Source organism: Schistocerca gregaria, chromosome 5 (assembly GCF_023897955.1).
Source record: "Schistocerca gregaria isolate iqSchGreg1 chromosome 5, iqSchGreg1.2, whole genome shotgun sequence".
Taxonomy (NCBI): Eukaryota; Metazoa; Arthropoda; class Insecta; order Orthoptera; family Acrididae; genus Schistocerca; species Schistocerca gregaria.
The window spans coordinates 463,720,701-463,737,472 of record NC_064924.1 but is presented as its reverse complement, the minus strand read 5'-3'; the positions used below and the strand labels follow the sequence as shown (position 1 = coordinate 463,737,472).

The 16,772-nt window shown below is 41.4% G+C and overlaps 2 protein-coding genes across 2 annotated transcripts in view; both read left to right on the top strand.

The window, feature by feature from the left end:
* The window catches only part of LOC126272989 (28S ribosomal protein S18b, mitochondrial), a 40,114-nt gene extending 36,423 nt beyond the window's left edge, over nucleotides 1-3,691 (top strand). Inside the window, exon 5 of the mRNA XM_049976339.1 lies at nucleotides 1,459-3,691. Coding sequence (XP_049832296.1) covers nucleotides 1,459-1,588 — 130 coding nt within the window. The 3' untranslated portion in view covers nucleotides 1,589-3,691. The remainder of the gene's footprint in view (nucleotides 1-1,458) is intronic.
* On the top strand, nucleotides 1,658-3,691 carry LOC126272988 (pyridine nucleotide-disulfide oxidoreductase domain-containing protein 1). Its single transcript, XM_049976338.1, has one exon. The coding sequence runs from the start codon at nucleotides 1,658-1,660 to the stop codon at nucleotides 3,083-3,085; it is 1,428 nt and encodes a 475-aa protein (XP_049832295.1). The 3' UTR covers nucleotides 3,086-3,691.
* Nucleotides 3,692-16,772: the final 13,081 nt, after the last annotated feature.

The following is a 16,772-nucleotide window of genomic DNA, read 5'->3' as shown; positions in this document are numbered from 1 at the left end:
TGAGGAACAGTATTGGAGTGGCAAAGATACAGGTTAAGAAATGAGAGGATTGGAGAGTTAATGAAGGTGGAACCATTACAGGAGGAGATAGAGAAATCAAGGCTGCGATGGTATGGGCATGTTGAGTGAATGGAGGAGAAGAGGATACCCAGGAGGATACATGAGATGAAACTGGAAGGGAAGAGACCCAGAGGAAGACCAAGAGACAGACGGCTGAAAGGAGTGGAGGAATGTGTCCATAAGGCCAAGGTGAAGATGGAGGGGTGGTGGCAAGACAAAAGACAAGACAACGGAGAGGCTTATTTTCCAGGGCTGGAAAATGTCCAAGATGATGATAACTATTCTGCCTAACCACCTCTGGTGACAGTGAACTTGACACTAATATTTGTTATTTTTGTCTCCCGTAACCACTCTTCCCTAATTCACATCAAACATCTGTGTGTGAAAAATCTACTGAAATGGGTGCCCTCTGTGCACTCCTCTCCCACCCCCCACCTCACCTGTACACTGCTATCCCTTCCTTTTTCCCCACCCTCTCCAGATTGTTGTTTCCGTTTCACATGATAGTTGCATTCTGGTCCAAGCTGCCAGAGTTGGTCATGTGTGCATGTGGTGTGCTTGCTTGTGTGAATGAATGGCGTGTGATTCTCTTTGTTTTTCTGACAAAAGCTGTGGCCAAACGCTTATGTGTAAATGTATTTTAATTGTGCCTGTCTGCAACTTAATGTGTTATCTTTATGGTAAGTTGCAATCTATCTTTTTCTACACTGTCGATATTCCAATCTGGATTTTCCATTGCTAGGCATATCGAACCTTCCCATGCAAGTCATTCAGAGACTTGCTCAGTGTAAAATTGTTGGTATAACCTTTCCCCACATTTGTCTCTCTCTGTCCCAGACTTTTAAAAGCTGATGAATGTCAAATGAGGCCACAAATCCTAAAGACTGCTGTCAAAGTAGTGTGTAAAAGTAAGTTGAACTGCATTTGAGTACAATAGCAAGGATTTGTCTATATAGCCCATAAGTGCTGAAGATGTAGAATAAACATGATTTTTTTTTTAAAGAGCAACAGCCACACATTGCTTTTTTGGTCATCTCCTTCCATGGGAGAGGGGTATTACACAAGGGTATCATGTGGGCACGAGGAAGTACTTTCATGCATAGTATTATGGAAAGAATGACAAGTAGAGATGAGAAAATATGTATGTATAGTAGTACACTCCTGTAAGTAGACTGTAACAGAAATTTGTCTTGTTGTGGAGTTACAGAATTATTCTAATTAGCATGTAAAAATAATTTGTATTGTCAAAATTACAATGTATGTATGTTTGAAGATTCTACATATTATTTAATTCAGTCAGTGTGAAATGAAAAGAGAAGGTAATTGTACTGAAATGATTCATTTGTATGCTACAGATAGTGTATTGTTCCCTGGTTCTTATAGACTGTCTCATTACAGGAAAACTGGTTTGTGTCAAAAGCGTCACGCTGAACTCTTGGTTGCAGTTGAGAAAGCTAGAGACTATGGGCTTTTAGTATTTGATGTACCTCTACGGACCTATGATTACTCTCGTTACTACAAGTCTTGATGCAGTCTGAGCCCATCTTTGAAGATTTATTTGCTCTGAATTGTAAAATTTAAGGTAAAACTGGAAGATATGGAGGAACCAACATATGTGATAGTTGGAGGTGGAATAGCAGGTGTTTCATGTGCAGAAAGCTTGTCCTTTTACTCTCCTGGAGAAAAGTGCTTATTAATAACTGCATCTCCTGTGATTAAAGCAGCAACAAATGTAACTGCACTCACCAAAACTTTAACAGAATTTGAAGTTGAAGAAAGGGATGTACACACACTCGTAGAAACATGCCCTTCTCTCTCTGTGATTGAAGACATAGTTGTAGATGTTGATGCTGAATCCCACAGAGTTCACACCAAGCAAGGACGCACTGTAGAATACAAGAAGCTTTGCATCTGTTCTGGGGGATATCCAAAACTAATAGATAAAAATAATCCTTATGTGATTGGTATCAGGGACACAGAATCAGTTGAACAGTTTGAAAAACGTGTAAAAAATTCAAGACGAATTTTAGTTGTAGGAAATGGTGGCATTGCAACTGAAATCGTACATGAAATAAAAGGTCTAGAAAAAATTTGGGTCATAAGAGACAATCACATATCAGCTCCATTTATTGACCCGGGAGCTGCTGCATTCTTTCAAGAAGAGATAAACAAAAAGGGCGAAAATAATCAAGAAAAGTCAGTAGTGAAGAGGATGAAGTACACATTGTCAAAAATGAAACTAACTGATGAAAGGGGTGCAGCTTTAGGTCCAGACTGGCATTTAAATTTCAACATATCAGGAAGCCAGCTGGAGAACTCAAAAGTTACTGTAGAGTACAATTGTGAAATAAAGCAAATTCTTACAGCAGATGAGTATCATTTGAAGTACAATTCAGAGGAAAGTGATTGGCCAGTCTTTGCTGAACTGACAAATGGAATTATCTATGGCTGTGACTTTATTGTATCTGCGACTGGTGTGATCCCAAATACCTCTTTTGTGAAAGATTTGAAAGACATAGACTTTGCTTCTGACGGTGGCTTAAAGGTTGATTGGAAAATGGAAACATCTGTTCCTGATATTTTTGCTGCTGGAGACGTTTGTACAGCATCATGGCCCCACGCATTTCACTGGTTTCAGATGCGACTCTGGACACAGGCTAGGCAAATGGGATCTTATGCTGGAAAATGTATGGCAGCATCAATAACAAATGAGGAAATTATGCAAGATTTTTGTTTTGAACTATTTTCTCATGTGACAAAATTCTTTGGCTATAAAGTGATTCTGTTGGGTCTTTTCAATGGTCAGAGACTGAACAGTGATTATGAACTTTTGGTAAGAGTAACGAAAGGAAATGAGTACATAAAGTTGGTAATAAAAGATGGTAAGGTACACGGTGCAGTCTTGATTGGTGAAACTGACTTGGAAGAGATGTGTGAAAATTTAATACTTAATCAGCTAGATGTCAGTGTGTATGGGGAGGATCTTCTTAATCCTGACATTGACATAGAAGACTACTTTGATTAAACAACAGAATTATAAGCTTTTGTTAATTGTATGCAACATAGTTGTATTTTTGCTGGTGTTACTTATGTCTTTCAAAGCTATTACTATTGTGACTTGATAACTATGTTACTGATTCTGTTAAGGAAATAAATTTTTGTTTAGGTATTCAGTATGTTGGAATTTAATGATATCTCACCTGTGTTTGAGAGTTGATGAGGTGAATTTTTTTTATAGGAGCCGATTAAGTTACATCAGATGTAATTTTATTTCTGTGACAGTGAAATTTGCTGGTCATAAAATTGTGTTTGAAGTTTAGCATTTTTGCTAGCTCACTTTAAATTACAAGCAAATAAATTAAAAAGTTACTTAGGTCTTTGATTTGTTTATTTTTTGACAATCTGTGTTTGCATAACAAAAGAATTTTATGTATACACCTGTGCATTATCTGAAATATGTTTCATGTTATAAATGTGTGTTGTGGTTAATACTCTTCATGGTTATCTGATGGACAGAACCATGCTTGTTCTGCTGATTTCTGTCCATTTTTTATGAAACTTTTGTGACATATAATAATGTAATGTGCTGGATCACTGATTTTTGTAATTATAAACCTAATTATTTTGTTTCTCCACTGTACTTATGTTTGAATAACACATCATACACATTTTTTGTTCCCCATTATTATCAAAGAGCATGATGTAGAAAATAACTAAAACACCCACTTTGCTTTCCTTCGCAATAATTTCATAATTTCAAATGCAACATTGTGTAGCCCATCAAATTGAACTGCTCCTTCTGGCTTCAGCTGCCAGAGACTGGTAGTGTGTGTGTGTGTGTGTATTTATTTTTTATGAAGGCCTTATTGGCCAATAGCTCACTTTCCAATAGGTTTTTTTCCCTCTCTCCAATTCGGCATATGATAAGTAGCAACTATCCTTTTTATAATATTGTTACATTCTACCCTAGATTTTCCACTGTTTGATTTAAACTGACTCTTCCATCTTTCCTGCTATTCAAATGTCCACGACGTCCACGAGGAATGGCAAAACAAATTTATGAAATTAATAAAAGATGATGCAATATTGACTTGGCTGAATAAATGATCATCCCCTTAGTTTGATTTTGCTTCAGATGTAATTAGATTGACACACTACATGAAGCAACCTGCAGATGGCACCTCTTGCTATTAAACCAGCCAGATGGCACTGTAGTTAGACACTGGACACTAATTTGAGAGGATTGTGCTTCAAATCCCCTCTGGCCATTCAGATTTAGTTTTCCATGGTATTTGCTAAAAACTGTAGGATGATTGTAAAAGTCAATGTCTATTTTGGTCCCCCAACTGAGGTTTCACTCGGTATCATTGTGGGGTTTTGCAGTGCATTGCAATATCTGCTTGCCTGCAGCTCTATTTGTTACTGTATAATGCATGACTAAGTTCTTTAGTGGATGCTAGACAGTACATACACCTACTATGTCATACTTGCGGAAATACTGATATTTCTGTGCTCCAGTATTGTATTAATTACATTGCTGTTCTGCCGTAGACTTGTGGTTATTTAGATTAATTTGATTACCTGAATATGCAGTTGAAGTGTGTGTTTTATGTGGGTGTTAAAAGGATATTTGAAATAAATGAACACATCAGTAAGTAGCTGGTTCAGTTAAAACCAGTGTATTGTTATGGTTTTCAGGTCAAAGACTAGTTTGAAGCAGCTGTCCATGCCAGCCTCTCCATCTCAATTTTTTTCGTGCCACAAGATGTCCTATCAGCCATTCACTTATCAAGTTATGCCATAAATTTGTTTTTTCCCCCCAGTTTGATTCAATACCTCCGCATTAGTTACATCTAACCTTCAACATTCTTTTGTGACACCACATTTCAAAAGCTTCTATTCTCTTCTTATCTGAAGTTTCACTTCTGTACAAGATTAGATTCCATACAAAAAAGCTTCAGAAAAGACTTTGTAACACTTAATATATATTAAATGTTTACAAATTCCTCTTTCTCAAAAATGCTTTTCATGTTATAGTCAGTCTGAGTTCTATATTCTCTCCACTTTGTCCATTGTAAGCAGTGGTGGCTGCTTTGTAAGAGCTTATGAGTATTCATACTTTTGACACATTGCAGATTTATTTGTTGTTTTTCTTTGAGTGGCCACAAGCACATCTGCAGTTGTTCACATTTTAAAGAGCTCGTGTGCACACACTACTGGCGTGACTTAATTGCCTTATGGGTGAAATCCATACAGATCTGATGAACAATGTGCATGGTTCACAGCATACACAGCTAGCCCCTACCAATCGACTACAAGTTTACATCAGTGCCACCTGGTGGTAGCACACTGCAGCAGACTTTTATCCTCCTCTGCTTGGCATAAATCCTCGGATATGTCAATTCACTTACTATATAGCAAAATGTATTGTTGGTTTCTGAATGCTTTACAGTATATAACATTTTGGATTTTATCATACAGAAATCCATTTGAGGCACTGGAACCAGAAGAACCTAAAGCATCAATGTTCATTGTGAGATTGTAGCATTTATTCATGCTTCTGAGATCTGCTGATCTGATAGTGAGTTTGGTTGTCTGTGGTATAGAAGAGCATTCATTATATGTACAAGTATGAACGTTAACAAAAAGTTGTCTCAGTTTCTCTGATATTCAGTTAAATATGGGATCGATAACAGCGCACACGCACACGCGCGCACACACACACGTGTGCACATTGTTGTCAAGCAGATATGATTTCAATTTGTGTATGAAGTTAATTTTATTATCCAGCAAGTTCTTTCTATCATTGGGTAGTTGACAAAAGATTTTTGTGGCTGAATATCTTGCTCCTTTCTGTGCCACACTAAGGCTGAGTGATGGGTGATGCAAACCACTTCTTTTCTAGTATTAATGAATGTTACTGTTTTTGAATGGGAATATATTGTTGACAACAATAAGGGAGGCTGTTGCCTGCTTCCTTCACTGTTTAAAGAGCTGTCTACAAGATGTTCTGAAGTTCACATCACACATTATCCTTATCACACACTTCTGTGCAATAATCAGATTTTTCATCAGTGAAGACGTACCCCATAATATGGTGCCATAAGACATAGTGAATGGAAATAGGACAAGCAGTTCAACTTTCATACATTTTCATCTCCAAAATCTGATATAATCTGTAATGCAAAAGTTTCAGATCTAAGATGAATTGTAACAGTATGGAATTGCATGTATCATGTTTCATCTAAATTTAGTGACAGTCCATTTGCAAAGAATTAATTATTAATTTTCAAGAATGTTATCTACATTTTCAAAAGCATTGAAGTTACTCCATTAGACTTGATTATAATATATGCTTTGTCAGAAAACAGAACTATTTATGCTCTTGGATATATGGAGGAAGATCATTTATACAAGTTTTATAAAAACTGTCATATTTTGAGAGGTTTTAAAAACCATTAAAACATGCGCTCTAAAATACATGTCTTAAGAGCTATGAGCATTTGGGTAACTGCTACTGTGAAACACACGTCTTTTATTGAACAAGTGATCATACTTATTAAGGTAGGCATTTTAGAGCCCATTATATATATATAGACTTCTTTTCCTTGTCTTGATGGTTACTATCATCTCTCAAAATATTAGGCACTTCTTTTAACAGACTATATATAACAAGAACAATTCCAGATTATGCTTGTCCATTATGGATATTTTAAAACCCGTGACTGTTAACTGAATGTAAATCAGTACATAAAAGTGCAGCAAATCTATTTTTTTAATAATTATGTTTTATTCCATGAATTGGTTTTTGAACCTTCTCAGGTTCATCTTCAGATGGTTTCTCCAAGATACATAATTATTTTTAGCAAATTGCTGGGTGCTGGCTTGCGATGGTGGATGCCTGCCATAATGTTCAGGCAGCGTTGGAGAATTGAATGTCACAATGAAGATGGCAGTCTTCTCGCTTTCTCTATTATTCCTTCACATCCTCTGCTCCACATCAGCTATCATCTGTGCTGTCTGTTCTTGGTTAAGTTTGGTGATGTTTAAGCTCATAATATGACACTTGACAACACTCTTGTTTGATTTGAGGGAGTTATGCAACTCAACAATTACATCAGTCACCCAATTTTTGTAACTCCTAAAGAAGCTCCATCTGTTTTGCCATTAGTCTCAATCAGTAAGGAACTATTTTATAATCATTTAATAAATTTTAAGCTACTAGCAAGCCCTTCTAGCTTTTGTGAATACATAAGGACACCACTTTTTCAGACATCCCCTCCTTCCAATTGATCACAACTACATTCTGATTATGACTCCTTGAGCCCCGTTGTGAAATACAATTTGATTACCAGGAGGTCGATACCATGTACAGGGTTCAGACCCCAGAATATCTATTAGTCTTTGGAGGACTGCGTTTCAGTGACTGCACAAGCTAGGTTGGTTACCAGCTAATCCAGCACATAAATGAAATAAAAAGAAAACATTTGGTTAAGTTGATGGAAGAATTAGACATGGCAAAAAACATCAGAGAATCCCGGAATCTACTGAGATGTTTGTATAATGACCACATAAAAAGGCTCTCTAGTCAGGAACATTACAGCTAGACTACTTTTCATCTCCAAATAAATGGCAAAACAAATAATTGAAAGTTACCACCAAAGTTTCAAAGAAATACCAAAGAAGAAACACCCTGTCCCTCCAATTCCTTCAGTACAGAAGAACTGGAAGATGCAGTGCGAATAAGTACAGGTAAGTCAGCAGGATTAGACAATATCTGTATTGAGAACATTCACCACTTCAGAAATGTTAGAGACACTGGATCCTGTAGCTTTCCAGTAACTGTTTGAAACTGTGTCAAATCCTTAGAACCTGGAAGAAGAGTAAATGTGTGCAATATTGAAACATGCTAAAAACAGACCCACATTCATCTTACTCCTGTGTCACCTGTATAAAATTTTTCAAAGAATGCCGAGTCATATAATTCCAGTTGCTGAACCTTTGTCTGATTCCAGAGCAGGCAGGATTCTGACCAGTAAAGAACTGCTGTACACAGATTCTTAACCTGACACAGCATAAAGATGGGTTTCAATGTGGTGATATTGGGGTAGCTTCTGTTGATCTCTCTTCTGTATATGGCACTGTACAACATCAGAAAGTTTTAAGGACGCTCTACCATCTTACTATGGACTTCAAGCTTACAAAAATTATTGCCACACTACTGCACAACTGACCTTTCTTTGCCGAATTTAAAGGCCAGCAGAGAAGATGGAAAATACAGAAAAATGGTCTTCCGCAAGTCCATGTTCTAACACCAGTGGTGTTTAATGTATATCCCAATAACCAACCCCATGCATGTCATACAGAGACTTGTCTCAATGCAGAGGACTTGGTCATTGCTGATAACCTCACTGTTGAGCCCTTGTAAGCTCCGACATGGTCCTGCCGACTCAGAGTAAAAACTTATGAGACTGTGGAATGAAACCTCACTAATGCTATGAAAACTCTCACTATTGTGAGGAAAATTGTCTCGACCCAAATCCAGTCAAAACTAAGAACAAAGGTGCCTCAGGGAAGCTATCTTGTGAAACAAGAAAGGCGTATATTTAGAACATAGGACTCCAGCTTATCTGTTACCATAGACTGCTCTCTAAATTTCAAAGTATATTGTAACAACATCAAGGCAAAGGTTTCATCACAAGTCTGCTGTGTACAGTGAATGGATCTGGCTGGAGCCTGCGGTGCCCATCCTCAGATGTAAGGACAAGAGCTGCAGAATATGGTAGTTATGCATGGTACAAATCTCATACCAATATTGCCCTGAATGAAATCTGCAGGCTAATCAACAGGTTGTTCAAAACAAACACGTATACAGAAATTGTACTGAATTACATAGCCGTGCCTGATAGAAGAGTGGCAAAAGGTTTGTAACATCTCAACCAATCCCCTTCATGAACATCAGTTTCCCTGAGTCCAGAAAGTGCTCCATTTCAGTAAGACACATGAAATGCCAGGACTGAACTCTGGAAACAGAGGTATACTGATCATCTGGAATGTATCGAAGTTGAAGAATTGCTGCCTGGTCATGAGGAAGGATGATGTGCGTGGAAGTTGTTAAACATCTGAGCCCAGCATTTTAAGACCCACAGACAGCCCCAAGAAATGGGGCATTACGCAAGATGGTGAATCGCTGTGTGAATGTGGGCCTAGTCATCTCATGAAATTCCGCCTGTGTCCCAATTTGTGATCTCTGTTGGAAATGGTGATGGGTAAAGCAACGTGATCAGCGTATTCAAATACTGGCCGCAACTTGTATAAATACTGCATATAGTTTAAACATTTGAATATGAACATATATATTCTGTGTAGTGCTTTAAATCTTTACATTTTAACTCCTATACCAGGACAAAGTCTGCGAATTTCATTCCGTGCACTCAGTTGCCTAATAACTATGCCCCACAAACAGGTGAATGAACAATATACACACAGATGTAGGCACTTGAAAGAGGGTGTGCAGTTGTATTCAGAGTAACTGTTTGGAGTAACTGGCGAATAACTTGATGTTTGATTAGAATCGATACCACTATTTCGTGGTGCTGGCAGGAATGGGTGAACAGAATGTCAAGAAGGAAGCAGTCGGCCTACAGTGACAACAGAATGGGAGGACCAAGCAATCATCAGAGATCCGACATGCAACTGGTGCTTCAGTGCGCACAAGGACCAAAAAGTCAGCTCAAAGAAAGGGGGCTGGAGCTCAAGACGCCCCTTCACACTGACCTGTGTGTGCCAACAAGCCCATTTGCAGTGGTGTCAGAGACATCCAACAACTCTATCAACCAGATGAAGAACAGCTTGCCTAAGGACCTGAGGTGGACCAATGTGTTATTGACTTCAATTTGTGAAGCTCTCACTTTTAATTCATCTAATTTTTCTCTGTACATGTACATCATATCCATGGTTTTCCATCCCATAAGGGTAATTTCTTCATAGTGTCGTTTTTTGTCTTAGTGTATTCAGAAGAGTAAAAAACCTATTACCTTGTCAAAAATATGACGTGCATCATGTCTGACTCAAAAGTAATAAGTTTCATTGGCTACTAGGAGCAACAATAGAGAAATATTTTGGCTTGTTTGAATGGTGATGGTTGTTTCAATTGCACAGCCAGCCCTCTGGTCCTGGCACCTCTGAGCTTTCACATTAATCACTAGATTGCTAATGCTGTTGTTAGTAGTGAGGAGCGGGCATGATAATTATGATGATAAATAATCACTCACACTCCCATCACTTACTATGAATACTTTTATTCTTGCAGCATATACACTATGTGTGTAGCATAGAGCACATAAATCAGAAAACTGATCTGGCAAAGATACAGTTGTCCTTGCTGCGGCAGGGCAGCAATGTTATTGGGGGGTAGAGCCCTTGGTTCTACATCCCCAAAGAGACGCCCCACAAGTGTAAAGTACGGTGACTGGTACCTGTATAAATCAGGTGTTGCCCCAGTGGCGAGGGCAAGGGCAGACATATAGTCTGCCAGGTGCTTGGGCGGCATGCCTGTGACATCAGTGGCAGTGCTGATGGGGTGCGTCATCCGGTCTTGGTGAGGCTGTTGGTCCATCAGCAGTGGTGCCCAGGATGTCAGTCATCATGAGGTGCTGTGGGGCTGACATGAGGAGGTAGCCGTCCAAAGAAAGAATGGATTTCTGACTTGCTGTGTCGATCATAAGCAGAAGGGGTGTTGAGTGCTCCAATGACCTCAAGACAGTGCTGTAGCCTGGCTGTCTGTAGTTAGATTTGGCCCTAACCATGAGTAGTGAGTCTTGCAGTGTTATGGAAATATCTAGGCTGACTGTAAATTGGCTTGAGGGGCCTGGAGCTGGGGCCGGTTGAAGGTAGACTCCAGGTGTGTCTGCTTTAGTCCATGCCTCTTTTGGGCAGTTGAGTGACACTGTTCTCATTTTTCCCAGCTTGCAAGATTTGGCTCTAACCATGAGCAGTGAGTCTTGCAGTGTTATGGAAATATCTAGGCTGACAGTAAATTGGCTTGAGGGGCCTGGAGCCAGTGCCGGCTGAAGGTAGACACCAGGTGTGTCCTCTTTAGTCCATGCCTCTTTTAGGCAGTTGAGTGACACTTGTCATTTTTCCAGCTTGCAAGATATCAAAATTGTTCGGTCCTTGTTTCAACACCTTGTACGGACCACTGTATGCAGGGTGGAGGGCGGATTTGATGGTGTCAGTCTTGAACATTTTGTGTGTACACAAGTGCAGGTCATTGTTCACAAATATGGTCAGTTTGGCGTGGTGGGATGGTGGAGGGACGCAGATGTGGTGAATGTTGTCCCCGACACATTTTACTAGGTCCAGCAGGTTGACGTCCACGGGGTCAGTGGTTTGTGATACAAACTCTGTTGGAAGGGTGAACAGTTCCCTGTAGAGCACCTCTGCCAGCGTGGCATCCAGATCATCTTTGTAGGCAGCACGTATGCCCAGCAGCACCCAGGGGAGGACCTCTGTCCAGGCCTGGTCATGGCATATGAGTACTGTCTTGAGGGTGCAGTGCCACCATTCCACAAGTCCATTGGATTGAGAATAGCAGGCTGTCGTGTGGAACGGGTAGCACCCACAAAGGGGGCAGAGTCTGGAGAACAGGGCTGACCCTGGTCAGTTGTCAGAGACTCTGGGCAGCCAAAGCGTGCAATCCATAGTGCAATGAAACCTTGGGCAATGGTGTCAGCCAAGATGTCAGTCAGAGGTGTGGCCTTCACCCATTGAGTTGTCCCGTCTATGTCTGACAGGATGTTGCGTGTCTATGGAAAAAGTTCAAGGCAATCGTAAAATGCGTTCTAGACAGGTATGTGCCGAGTAAAACTGTGAGGGACGGGGAAAAACCCACCGTGGTACAACAACAAAGTTAGGGAACTACTGCGAAAGCAAAGAGAGCTTCACTCCAAGTTTAAACGCAGCCAAAACCTCTCAGACAAACAGAAGCTAAACAATGTCAAAGTTAGCGTAAGGAGGGCTATGCGTGAAGCATTCAGTGAATTCGAAAGTAAAATTCTATGTACCGACTTGACAGAAAATCCTACGAAGTTCTGGTCTTACATTAAATCAGTAAGTGGCTCGAAACACACAGAGGAAGACCGCACTGCAGTTCCTTCTCTACATCCTTGCACAAACAAAAAAATGGCTGACATAGAAATAAGTGTCCAAGGAATAGAAAAGCAACTGGAATCACTCAACAGAGGAAAGTCCATTGGACCTGACGGGATACCAATTCGATTATACACAGAGTACGTGAAAGAACTTGCCCCCCTTCTAACAGCCATGTACTGCAAGTCTCTAGAGGAACGGAAGGTTCCAAATGATTGGAAAAGAGCACAGGTAGTCCCAGTCTTCAAGAAGCGTCGTCGAGCAGATGCGCAAAACTATAGACCTATATCTCTGACGTCGATCTGTTGTAGAATTTTAGAACATGTTTTTTGCTCGCGTATCATGTCATTTCTGGAAACCCAGAATCTACTCTGTAGGAATCAACATGGATTCCGGAAACAGCGATTGTGTGAGACCCAACTCACCTTATTTGTTCATGAGACCCAGAAAATATTAGATACAGGCTCCCAGGTAGATGCTATTTTTCGTGACTTCCGGAAGGCGTTCGATACAGTTCTGCACTGTCGCCTGATAAACAAAGTAAGAGCCTAAGGAATATCAGACCAGCTGTGTGGCTGGATTGAAGAGTTTTTAGCAAACAGAACACAGCATGTTGTTCTCAATGGAGAGACGTTTACAGACGTTAAAGTAACCTCTGGCGTGCCACAGGGGAGTGTTATTGGACCATTGCTTTTCACAATATATATAAATGACCTAGTAGATAGTGTCGGAAGTTCCATGCGGCTTTTCGCAGATGATGCTGTAGTATACAGAGAAGTTGCAGCATTAGAAAATTGTAGCGAAATGCAGGAAGATCTGCAGCAGATAGGCACTTGGTGCAGGTAGTGGCAACTGACCCTTAACATAGACAAATGTAATATAATGTATTGTATGATTATATGATAGCGGAACAAACACTGGTAGCAGTTCCTTCTGTAAAATATGTGGGAGTATGCGTGCGGAACAATTTGAAGTGGAATGATCATATAAAATTAATTGTTGGTAAGGCGGGTACCAGGTTGAGATTCATTGGGAGAGTCCTTAGAAAATGTAGTCCATGAACAAAGGAGGTGGCTTACAAAACACTCGTTCGACCTATACTTGAGTATTGCTCATCAGTGTGGGATCCGTACCAGGCCGGGTTGACGGAGGAAATAGAGAAGATCCAAAAAAGAGTGGCGCGTTTCGTCACAGAGTTATTTGGAAACTGTGATAGCGTTACGGAGATGTTTAACAAACTCAAGTGGCAGACTCTGCAAGAGAGGCGCTCTGTATCGCTGTGTAGCTTGCTCGCCAGGTTTCGAGAGGGTGCGTTTCTGGATGAGGTATCAAATATATTGCTTCCCCCCACTTATACCTCCCGAGGAGATCACGAATGTCAAATTAGAGAGATTCGAGCACACACAGAGGCTTTCAGACAGTCATTCTTCCCGCGAACCATACGCGACTGGAACAGGAAAGGGAGGTAATGACAGTGGGATGTAAAGTGCCCTCCGCCACACACCGTTGGGTGTCTTGCGGAGTATAAATGTAGATGTAGATGTAGATGTACTTGTATCTGATTGAATCTGAGAGTGGCCCCACCTGGTCTATGCGGACATGTTGGAAACGGCCCTTCAGGATGGGGAATTTCCCAGAGGGCAGTTGGTCTTGATGTTCTGTCTTGGCCTGTTGGTGTTGGATGCAGGCTCTCTTCCACGCAGCGGAGTTCTGTTTAATGTTAGTCCAAATAAAACGTTCCTTTATGAGTTTCCGAGTGTACTCGGGGGTGAGACAAGTTGTGAAGGAAGTTGAAAACTATCTTCCTGGAGTTCTGTGGGATGACTGGTCATTGCCTACCACAGGATATGTCACTCCTAACTAGATTGGTTGTGCCTGCGATGGTGCGCTGCTTGAGGTGGAGCCCAATTAAGTGTCCAGATAGCAGGTTTTGAAGGTTGGTGTCAGTTGCTTGTGCCTTTGCTAGTTGGTCGAAGTCACGATGTGTGAATGTGGCAGAGAGAGGTAGTCAGCCACCATGTTTTCTGCTCCCTGTACATAGCGGGCATACATAGTATTTTGTGAAATCAAGTCCAGGTGGCAGAATCATCGAGGGGAGGTATTGGCTAGTGTCAGCTAGAGGGCGGTGGTCTGTGTAGATGGTAAGCGGTTTGCCCTCAATGTCATCTAGGAAGTACCGAAACACCTCGTATATCGGTAAAAGCTCACAGTTGAAGGATGACCACATTTTTTGGGAGTTGCTAAGTTTCCATGAGAAAAACCATAGGGGTTGTGTTACACCAGAGACTTCCTGTTGTAGCACCATCCCAATCATCCAGTCACTGGCATCGGCTGATATAACCATAAGGGCATCAGGCGATGAGAGTGCCATGGTGGTGTTCTGAGTGAGCTCAGTTTTGATGTTCTTGAAAGCTGCTTGCATATAAGGAGTCCAAGTGAACTTATGTTTGGCTGGCATGTTCTTGCTGTGGAATGACTCTGTGAGTGGCAGAAGTGTTTCTGTGGCATGGGGGAGGTTTTGTTGGTAAAAATTAATTACGCCCTTAAAAATGGCGCATCTCTTGATTTTTGGGTTTGGGGGTGGTAGGTTATGGATTTGATCTATCTTTTTCGGGGTGGGGGGGGATTCTCATAAGTGTCGACGAGGTGGCGTACGAATGTAATAGATTTTTGCCAGAATTGGCATTTGTCCTTGTTGACCACACCACCATGCTCTGCTACTTTGTTGAATACCACTTGGAGGTATTTTTCATGATCTTGAATTGTTTGAGAGAAGATAATTACAGTGTCCAAGTGACAACAGCAGAAGGGCGCGTTGTAAAAAAAGGGCCATCAGTGAAATGTTGCCAAGTCTGGGCTGTGTTCTTTAGTCTGAGGGGCATAAAGAGGAATTCAAATAGGCCAAAAGGTGTAATTATTGCCGTTTTGGGATCTACGAATAAGCTCTTTTTGCAGTCAATCACGCACCAGCCAGTTCCTGGGAGACGTCCTGGATGCTGCGCACGGGGAAACTATCAATGATGGGGCATGAATTCAAATGTCTGTAGTCCACAAACAGGTGCCACGTATTACCTTTTTTTCATTCTCATAGTAATCAATGAAGTCCATACACTGTATGATGGCCTGATGGTGCCCTCGCATAACAGTTCCTCGATTGTGACCTTGACCGCCTTTGGTTTGTGAGGGTGAGGCAATGGGGCCGGCATTGGGCCAGGGGGTAGTATTAATTCTCTGTATAGTACTGTCGCCTACAATGTTAATCTTTTTATGGGGCTCACGTGGAGTAGTGCGTGAGGCACATGATCTGCTCATGGAGGCGGTGTCACTGTTTACATTTGGCCTGCTCATGAGAGTAGTATCACTGTTTTTGCACAGTGCGGGAGCATCGTCACCAGAAGCAAGAGGCACTGGAATGACCTGTGGTTCTGAAGACCTGGCAGTGTCTCGGGCATGTGGCTCCCGTTGTTGCTGGTGCGACAACAGCGGTTGCTGTGTGATATGCAATTGTGCCGTGAGCTCGGAGCAGCGATTGCATAAGTGTTCGTTAGCTGCTCATGGGATGGCACTGGTGAGACCAAGGTTGGTGTATGCAGCAGTCATGGTTTTAAGCTTCTCAAACAATGTCTGGCAGTTTAGCATGAGGTCCAGTATTGTTTGAGAGGTAGGAGGAGGAGGCGGTGGAGTCTCAACTGTCGGTAGGTGGTGACTATTTACTCTGCACTGATCAGCGTGTGACTCGTTGCGATGTGGTAGTAAGGACGTACCCAGGTCTGGTAGAAGATCATAATGCCTCAAAAAAACTGTGCCCAACACTGGCTCTACGGTGGTGGCCAGGGGAAACATCTGTGGGCGGCAGGTGTGGTTGTCCAGATGAACTGGGATAGAGGCTGTGCTATCACAGGAATCACTGAATCGTTCGTGGCACGTTGTTGTATAGCGAATGGTGTACGAGGTGCCAGTGTACTAATCTCAGCACCTGTGTCGACTAGGAAGTACACTCTAAGACGCTTGTTGTAGACAAAGAGCTGCACGCTGTTGGAATGTAGACATGGGATATGATGAGTGTTGTCATGTTTTGTAGTGAGGTGGCTTGAAGCCGGGGACCGACCTGATGTGCCTGTCAGGCCACTGTACTAGTTTGAGTAGCTGTAGGGTTGATGACAGTGGTGCGCACTGGCACCAAAGCGTGCGTGGAACCATCAGGGGTGGTGCGGCAGAGTAGACACAACATCCTGGCCGAGTGAGTAGTTGTGAAGATTAGTTGTGGGTGGACAGCTGGGTTTGAATGTGGTGGCAGTTGGTTGTTTACATTCCGATACAAATATAGCACTTAGATCTGTTGTGGTATCTGATTGCTGGTCGTAAATCATGATTACTTCAGGGTAATTATTGTCTTTTGAATGAATGCATCATTTCTCATGTCATAGTGTATTTCTTCCATTACCTTCTGTACTATATTCAAGTAGTTATTTCTAAGTATAGTTTCGTCGAGCTATGTTACTTGGCAGTGACACATCATGCGAAAGTTACTTTTATCCTTACATTTTTCAAGTCATTGTAGT